The sequence below is a fragment of the Spinacia oleracea genome, chromosome 4, assembly GCF_020520425.1.
Source record: "Spinacia oleracea cultivar Varoflay chromosome 4, BTI_SOV_V1, whole genome shotgun sequence".
Lineage (NCBI taxonomy): Eukaryota > Viridiplantae > Streptophyta > Magnoliopsida > Caryophyllales > Amaranthaceae > Spinacia > Spinacia oleracea.
This window is the reverse complement of record NC_079490.1, coordinates 3,224,444-3,233,856: the sequence shown is the minus strand read 5'-3', so window position 1 is coordinate 3,233,856 and position 9,413 is coordinate 3,224,444. Positions and strand designations below refer to the sequence as shown.

General features: G+C 35.5%; 1 protein-coding gene across 1 annotated transcript; it reads right to left on the bottom strand.

Annotated features, from left to right (window-relative positions):
* Positions 1-1,425: 1,425 nt before the first annotated feature.
* Positions 1,426-8,739, bottom strand: LOC110783354 (uncharacterized). Its single transcript, XM_021987685.2, has 13 exons — positions 8,574-8,739; positions 8,344-8,439; positions 8,159-8,236; positions 5,480-5,560; positions 5,008-5,221; positions 4,855-4,913; positions 4,554-4,603; positions 4,085-4,184; positions 3,717-3,980; positions 3,143-3,235; positions 2,943-3,047; positions 2,600-2,716; positions 1,426-1,877 (listed from the first exon to the last, which is right to left on the bottom strand). The coding sequence occupies exons 1-13, from the start codon at positions 8,637-8,639 to the stop codon at positions 1,794-1,796; spliced, it is 1,407 nt and encodes a 468-aa protein (XP_021843377.1). The 5' UTR covers positions 8,640-8,739; the 3' UTR covers positions 1,426-1,793.
* Between the last annotated feature and the right edge of the window lie 674 nt (positions 8,740-9,413).

Here is a 9,413-nt window from a genome sequence, read left to right as displayed (position 1 = left end):
GAATTTTGAGGTTTTAAAAAAGGGTTTTAAGAGAAATATAGCAAAATTATTAAAGTGGAAAAAAAAAAGGGATGGGTTTGTTTAATAATTGGGGAGTGCTTCGTAATGATTAAATTGAGTAAGTATTATTAAATTTGGAATATAAGATGATTTTGAGTATCATTATTAATTAAATTTCAAGAAAGTTAACAAGATAAATCTTAGTTACCTTCCATAACTAATGAGAAGGTAGTCAACACCTTTCCTTTTATTTTCAATGCTTTAAAATTTATATTTTATAATTATTTTTTCAACTTTTTCGTTAAAATAGGTTTTAAATTTTATATTACGCCATGTTTTTGTTCACCTTATTTCATGTTCAGATATAATTTATAACTAAAATAAGTTTGAATAATTTCAAAGTAAGTTCAAAAGAAAAAAAAGTTAAAAATAGGTGAATAAAATGCACCCTGTCACGGTCCTAATATTTTGGGCACCGAATCGTACGGCGCGCTCCTACTTATTGGGCAGCAGGGGGGTAAGCCTTGTGCGGAACGAATTTAAAGGGGCTTGTGAAGCACGAGCAGGCAAGGTTTTTGAAAAGAAACGCTCTTGTCTATTGGCGACAAGAATGAGACGCGGGCGCCGTTCAGGCACTTGTGTGCGCACATCAGTCACAAGTGGGACCGATGACGAGAGTGTATCTGTTCAGGAGACTTTGTTGAGGCAAGAAAGCTTAAAAACAAACGGAAATGTAAAACTTAAAAGAAAAATTCTGAAAAGCTTAAATAAGAAAAATACAAGGAAATATAAGAAAAGTACAAGGCAAGAAAGGTTAGATTCTAACAATTACACTTAGTATATGAAAATAAAGTAGAATTACAAGAGGTTCAATTTTTTTCTGTGTGCTATAATTGTTTGGTAGAAATTTATGAATTATACTGGAGAAAATAAAATAGATTAGACTCGTGAAAATAATTACAATCCTTAATTTCTTGTTCATATACTTAGATGGTTTATGGACTCTTTTTTGAAGGGATCTATGGACTTATTGGTTTATGGACTCTTTTTTGAAGGGATTTGTGGACTTATGTGATGAGTCTTCTATTATACCGTCTGACATATGATCTGACAATTTGGTCTTTTAAAGAAAGGGCTTTGACATCGTCATAGCCTATCCAAAACGTCCTCGCCTCATCTTATACAAGCAAAGATGTAAAACAAAGTTATTATCGACTAATCGCGACGATTATCTACATGTCAAAGCCTATCCAAAACATACTTGTTCTCTTTTACTTATTTCAGACAAAATAAGTTCAGATAATCTAAAAAAAAATCTTTCAAACACTTGCACACACAAATAAGTCTATTTCAGACAAAATAAGTTTTTCAGATAAAATAAATTAAGATAAATTCATACGTAGTATAATAAAAATTCAGACAAAATAAGTCAAATAGAACGGAACCTTATACATGAGTGCAAAAAACAAAGTTTTTATCGGCTTATCGCCACGCTTATCTACATCTCAATAAAATTTCACATAACCTAACCAAACAGATCTCGATCTTCTGTTGAATATTCAGTAGAATACAGATATACTGAAGCAAATCTAAGCACAAAAAATGGGGATATTGGAACAAAATTGATGATATTAACTGGTATTCAGTTTCCTTTCTTTTTTTTCTGAGGGAAACTGGTATTCACTTCAGTTTCCTATATTTTTAATACAACAAAATCCAAACAACCACCTTCACATTTGCCTCTTCAACAACCTAGCATCTTAAATTTCTAAGAAAAGTACGCGAAACAAAACTCATGTAGAGACGGTTTTCTCTTTCTTTGCCAAAGACTCCCCTTTGTTTTCGCTGCCTGCAGTGACCACATAACCTGCTCCAACCTAGACCAAGTTCGACAAATCATGAGTTAACGATAAACAATTTGGTGATCATATCATTAAGAATAGTTCGGGAAGTTCAAAGTTTAACATACTTCCTCAGTTCTTTGTTAGTTCACACATTTCTTAGTTTCCTTTTTGGAAAGTTCTTTTCAATTGACACAATTCTTATTTTGGTATTTGTATACAATTCTTACTTTGGTATTTGTAATGTAAATTTCCTATGTAACCCTTACATGGGTATGCGGGTATGTGGGTGTGTGTATTAGTTGGTAGGGGTATTATTGTCTATTACCTTCCTTTGTCACACAATTCTTATTTTCTCAAGTTTTGTAATGTAAATTTCCTATGTAAACCCTTACATGGGTATGCGGGTACGTGGTTAGTGTATTAGTTGGTACTTGGTAGGGTTATTATTGTCTATTACCTTCCTTTGTCACATTTTGTTAATATGTGTACCAAAATAAAGCGCGTTAACTGTTAAATGAAAAAGAAAAGAGGAAGTAATAAGTATAGAAAGTAGCTTATTATTTGGAACAGGCTAAATTCGATTTGTATAATTCCGGTTCCAGGACTCCTTAAATCTACTTCCGCGAATCTTTTTCTTCTCATTCTTATTTTGGTTTTCGTATAGGGGTAAAACTGAAAATAGTTATAATCAAAGAGTATAAAATATGATGGATGATTGATTAGAGATAAAACATTGAGAGGTCAAAGACCCTTACTTGGCAGTCTTTCAAAACAGCGCGTTCTTGAAGTTGTACATTACTGCAGATAACAGAACTTTGAATCGAACAGCCATCACTGATGGTAATATGATCCATAACCACTGAATTCACGATCTGCATTTTCATGAAAAAGAAGGGTCGTGAAATTGTGATGATGAAAACGATGCAGAACAGTATACTGTTCCATTTTAGACTCATTAATACGGCAAAGTAGAAGGACTCTTATTAGACATTTAAGTCAAAGCTATGTGTTCTTTTGTCAACTATTGTTATGGTTAAAAAGAGGAACACCTAAAAGATACAGCTAACTAGAAATTTGTGAGAGAAAAAGTAAGTGTACCTTAACGTCTGAACCTATCCGACAATGACGACCAATGACAGATCGTTTTACACTACATTTATCACCCATTTGTGAACCTTCACCAATTATACAATGCGGTCCCACCTAATTCCACAAAACAATATCATTAGTGTACGAGCAAAAATATAGAAAACAAAGGGAAAAGAGAGAGAGAGAAAGAAGTCAAGAATCAATCTCACTTTAGTCTTTGATCCAATCTCGGCAAAAGGATGAATGATGTTGTGCTGAGGAGAAAATGAATACCCTGATAAATGGCTAGCATCTCCAATGACCTGAAATAAAAGATGTCAAGGTCACTGAACGGTGAACACTGCTAAAATAACAGAATGAGACCAATAAATCAGTTATACGCCCTCCGTCCCATTTTATTCTTTACGTTTGGTATCATGCAAGCGACTTAACAAATAATTAATGTGGATAAAAATTCTCCTGTTGTTTAATTAAACAGTGTAAATTGCGTTTATTAATAATATTTTCACTTTTATCAAAAATTTGACATTGGAAAAATGAAAAATATTTAATGTTCCAATGGGAAAGTGCGAGAGATTTAATGGTTAAATTCACTCAATGAATTTGATTGGTTGAAATAATCATTTGGCACGATATTTGACAGAACATTAGTGACTTTTATGCTACAATATAAAATGAAAGATTCTAAGTGCAAAGATTAAAATGGGAACTAGAAACGGAAAGCGTAAAGAATAAATTGGGATGGAGAGAGTAATATTTAAGTGCTGGGTGCTAGAGTCTTACATCGCGATTGATGTCACTGTAAGCTTGAATGGAATTCAAGCGTGCACAGTACTTGTCATTGCCAGCAATGTAAACACAGCATTTGTGCGTTTTTCTCATAGTGCTAGCAACTCCATTACGTCCCAACGCAAATAGTTCATGGAAACTCGGGGTAGAAGCATTAGCCAATAGTTGGGAGAGCATAACTTGGTTTTTATCTGATGAGAGTATTCCATTCCCGTTTTCTTCTGTTTGCAGAGTCACATTTGTCAGGACATCTGATCTCTACAATGTATCAATCAACAATCATGTGTCAGAATTCAGAAACTTCTATAAGCTGTTAAGGAAAAGCAAACTAGCATCCGTCTCATGGAAGATACCACACTCACCAGCTGTGTACGGACAAGATAGGGCAGCACATCCTGCTTTAAGCTTCTAAATTTCTCTTTCTGGTCAAGATCCTTGACAAGAACTTCTTGAAGAACAGATCTTCAGGAAAAAGAAAAGCAAAAGATGATGGATGAACAGATTACTCGAAAAGAACAAAATAAAATGATACTCCCTCCGTATTTAAATTAAAAGAATTGGCACGTACGTAATTTCAGAAGAGTGATTTGAATTTATTAAAATAAGATAAAAGTGGAGTAGTGAAAAGATGATGTGGGTAAGTGTGGAGGACCACAAGAATGAGAGAAATATTAATATAATTGGAAGCGGAGACCATGACATGCCAAAAAAGGAAAGTGTATCTTTTAATTAAATACGACTTATTATAAAAAAATGTATCTTTTAATTAAATACGGAGAGAGTATAATATACCCTCCCCCCATGGGCAAAAGGAAAATAGATGAAGCAAACCTCTTGAAAGCATATAGATGGGCATCCATAAGATCAGTTCGGATCTCCATCTGCAAAGAGCGGAAGAAAGGGAGGGAGAGTATTAGACAGAACCAAATGCACATCTACAAAAAATAGTGAACAACGTGACAATCTCTGACACAAGGATGAAGCATGAGAACAATGACAACAGCTTTGCAGCTCGGAAAAAAAAAATTGTTTCTCTTCTGATTTTGAAGATTGGAAAAATGTTCTGAAGATTCCTTAGACAACATGTTCACAGAGAATCACCAACAGTTTCACAGGGAAAGAAGTAAAATACCTGCCCAGCTGCCTGTTGTATGCTCTTCTGATATCGCATATCTTTATTAACCTCGGTGCCTGACAAGAGTCACCCAGCACTATTGAACCCATATGAAGAAAAAAAAAATTAACTTATAAGTGATCCAAACAAATAGACATCCAAAAGTCAAACCTGCAGCTATGTGCAGTAAAAACTGTTTTGTGACATCCAATCCTATGATATTACAACGTGCTGGTTTCTTCTCCTTTCCACTAGACGATACAGATTCTGTATTTCCACTAACAGGGGTGGAACAAAGCATTGCAGTCACAACTGCATCATGTCGTCTATGAGCAGCTGCCACAGCCCCCGGGGGAACATCACAAACAAGGTCACCACTCACCACCTTCAGAAAATTAGACAGTTAATAAGAGTGGATAATGAACATTTGGCAGAAACGTTGTTAGCATAGGAACATTATCACGAAAAAAGTTTATGTGAAAGTATAATAAGGTAGGTTGTGGAATAGATTTTTTTTTCCTTGCCGCAACAAAAAGCAGATTTAGATATCAGCACTGAACCAAAAGAGTGTAATAACTAATAACTGCTGGAAGATGCACAGATGAATATGCTTGTTCTAATAAACGCAATACAAAATCCTTACCAAAACGTCGCTAGCAGTCAAGTGATGGGAAATTGCACGAAGTGCTGCAGCAGTTCCCTTATCCTCCGGAGCAGCAACAACCTGAATAAGATCAAGCAACCACATGATTTACATATTTGAAACAAACCACACTCTTTCAACCATGTAGTAGCTGGGGAAGCTTAATGATTACAGATACTAAAACTAATCTTCTGTCACCCAAAAGAAAAAGACGGAGAAACGGAAAAGAAGGAACTCTACAAAGGAGTGAAGGACCCTCCATAAAGACCACATTTCAGAAGACTTTCTTCAAGTTAATTTCAAAAACAAATCACACATATTATGGATGAGCATTCGGCTAGATCTAGACTCTAGAGATACGCAACTTTATCTCTTAGGTTAATTAGATTGATGGCTGTTCTAGCAAGTAAATGCCTCTATCCTGCCCTCTTTTCTCCTACAAACTGTTACTACCTGCCCCTATGTCTCTTTTCCTCCATCTAATATCAACAATCACCTGAAATTAATCCTTTCTCCGGCCTGCCCCTACCCCCCAACACACACACATACCTTTCAGACTCCCCAATTACGATTTCGCTATGATCCTTCCCCTTCAAGATCACTATCTCTTTCCCTCGTAGATGTCTTTGAGACTTTAGGAGTCATAGTAGGTGCTACTTTGATGAAACTCCAGGGTGCAGTGTTGACTCTTGAGAGACTAGTCGGACAAATCACAAAGATGCTCCACATCTGATCCAAGCAGCTTCAATGTAGAGTTCGTGCTTGATGATAAAGAGAGATCAAATGAAATTTTGAAAATCCACAGAAATCAACCCAATAAGTTGTGGGATTCTAGGCAGAGCATGGATGGAGATTAATCCCCATTAGACAGCACCAAACCACCAAGTATCCCAAGTAATCTATGCTAACCAGGGAAGAATATATTTTTAACAAAACAATCTAAGGGCATGTCCTTCGGTGGGAACATGGTCAGTTCTATCTCCAATTTTCTCTTTAATCATTATCATTACCCCATTGCCTCAAAGAGGCTCCCGCAAGAAGCGGGGTAGGGGGGTCGGGTGTACGCAACCTTACCCCTGCAATTGCAGAGAGGTTGTTTCCAATTGACCCAAAAAGCAATAACGGGACGACAAGGGGACGATCATCTTCTACTTCATGGAAAGAAAGCGAAGAGGTTTTAAGAGCCATTTTGATTTAGTCCATTACATCCCACAGCCAAAAGAACAAATGAATATTTGGCTCCATCGGAAATGGACACTTCCAATTTTCTCTTTAATCTCTAACTTTTTTCTCCAAGGAAAACCAAAAATATGACAAAGGTTACTTTATGATAAATTAAGAACTAAAGCCAAAATCTCAGTCCTCGAAGGATTTAAAGGAAAAATATGTCAATGTACAGTTGTACACACAGATATGCCCCATTATACGGGTTCAAAGGTTCAGTCCAAGGGCCCATAGGTGATAGGTCAACTGCATACATCAAAATGTCTTAATGGCTCACTTGCATCACGTAATAAGCAAATAACATAAGTCGCTGTATTGCCAACAAGATCAAATTAAGTCTTGCTTTTTCTTTAACTATGTAGTGATGCCACAAAATCTAGACTATAACCACCAATTTTACTTCCGCGAGGCAAACCTTCAGTGACAACATAATTTTAAGCTTCACGCTCTCAATCCCCCACCAATGCTACAATCCTCTTCATTCCCCCACCCACATTTTCTTAAGCACCCAAAAGGAAAGGTCTAACCCTGGAAGAAGCTACTAGAACAATTTTGAAGTCATTTACTAAAGAGTGCAGATTGGGAATTAGATGGAGAGAACCCTTTCTCCCAGAAAACCAGGCAATAAGCACCTTGACCCACCTTCAACTCTCACTCACACATGAAATCACACAGATAAAGTTGCTCATACTACTTGAAATATATCAGACGGCTTGCTCATTGTTTTCATGACCCTTAAGCATCATATGAGAAGAGATCGATGCTGCTCAGAATGACCTTGGTAATTTAGTCACCTTAAGACCTTTGATCAATTCTTAAGTAGTAGACAAAGACCCACTGTTCAACAAGCCAAAGTACTAAAGTTGAAGTAGGTTGAAGGAGATATACACTTGTCCTTAACTTCCTTTTCTTCTTGACCGGTGATCATCTTATTCAAATCACTAAATCAGCAAAACATAAGCTCAACCGTCCTAAGCCTCCATATTTCAATCAATACGGAGAGTGTAGCATCACGTGTTTGACATCGGAGTCAAGGTACTGGGTGAGCATGACTCAAGACCCGTTCATATCACTCTCACTAAGCTATAATATTTTGAGTGAAGAGCAAAATTTCTCTTAACAATCACGTGTTTATCTTAAAACCATCAATGTCATGGAACATTCGTGACATTCGCACCATCCAAAAGGGTTGAATTCTCAATTATCTAAAGCAAATCAATAAAAGAAGATGCAATCTTCTAAAACCCTAAAATTGAAAATCCAAAACCCCACTAGACTGAGAAACCAACATAGAACTAGTAAGCCATTTCATCAATTCTCATAAACATCCATTAATTGACCAATGTGAAACTATTTGCAACACATCAAAATATCTTTAGTATGCCTAATCAACATGTAAACATGAACAAAACCCAGAAACTATTACACCAATGAAATGTAGGAATCACGAATAACCTCAACACGAAGACGATCGACATAAGCACTCGAAATCCATGCACCAACTTTAACAGCAGCATCTGCACCTCCAACCACCTGAAGTTTACAAAATTTCCCAAAATTTTATAATCAAATACAAGTATATTGCAACCCAATTTCGCCATTTTCCCAATTAAAAAACAATCAAAAGCAAAGAAACGAACCACAATAATATCCTTGAGATTGCTTTGTTCCAAAAGGTCCAATACATACGACACTAATGGCCGATTCCCAACTGGGAGCAATGCTTTAGGAACCTCCTGCAATTTTTCAATTTACAGAAAACCCCAGAAATGGGGAGAAATATTGAGAAATTAATCAAATTAGAAATGAGAAATTACGCGAAAATAGAAGCTAAAAATGGGATTAAACGAAAAGGGGTTCGTTGAAAAACCTTGGAGACAAGAGGGACGAGGTTTTTGGAAGTGCCACCTGCAAGTACAACCACCTGGAAATCCATGTTTTTCCTGGGTTTTTGAGGGGTTTCGACTATGAATCTTCCGATCCCACACACAAGGTTTTTTGTTTTAGTTTGTGCGATTGCTGATTGAGCTTGAGGACTTGTTTTGGGGGATGAGTTTTAAATAAATGATGATTGTAACAAGGGCTCCGTTCTATTGGACTTATTTTGACTGAATTAATATTACTACGTATCTGAATTTAATTGAATTTATCTGACCTTATTTTATTTGCAAGAAATTTAGTTTATCTAAAATAAACTTATTTGTGTGTAAAATGTCTAGAAAAAAAATCTTATTTTTGCTAAACTTATAATGTCTGAACTTTTAACTGAATTTAACTGAACTTATCTGAACTTAACTGAACTTATATGAACTTATATTGTCTGAAATAAGTCAAAATAAGTTGAACATAACAAAACCTAATAGTACCGATCAACATGTGATTTTTCATAAAAATCATAAATATTAATAGATGTATTATTCTAGAAAACACATGATCGTATGATTGCAATGCAACAAAAATAAAAAAAGACTTTCTTAAAATAAAATAAAATAAACAGTATTCACGGTGTCCTTTTTTGTCTATTGAATTTTACGTAGTATGTATTTTCTTATATGATAATTTCTCTAATTTCTTCCCTAAAAAAAATTGCTCCAGTTTTGATAATATTATAACATGTTAAATAAATTATGTGGGTAGTTGTTTCACTAGTTGGTAGTGACTAATTATTTATTTTTCACACAAAATGTTGATTGTCGTTGACGTGCATCAA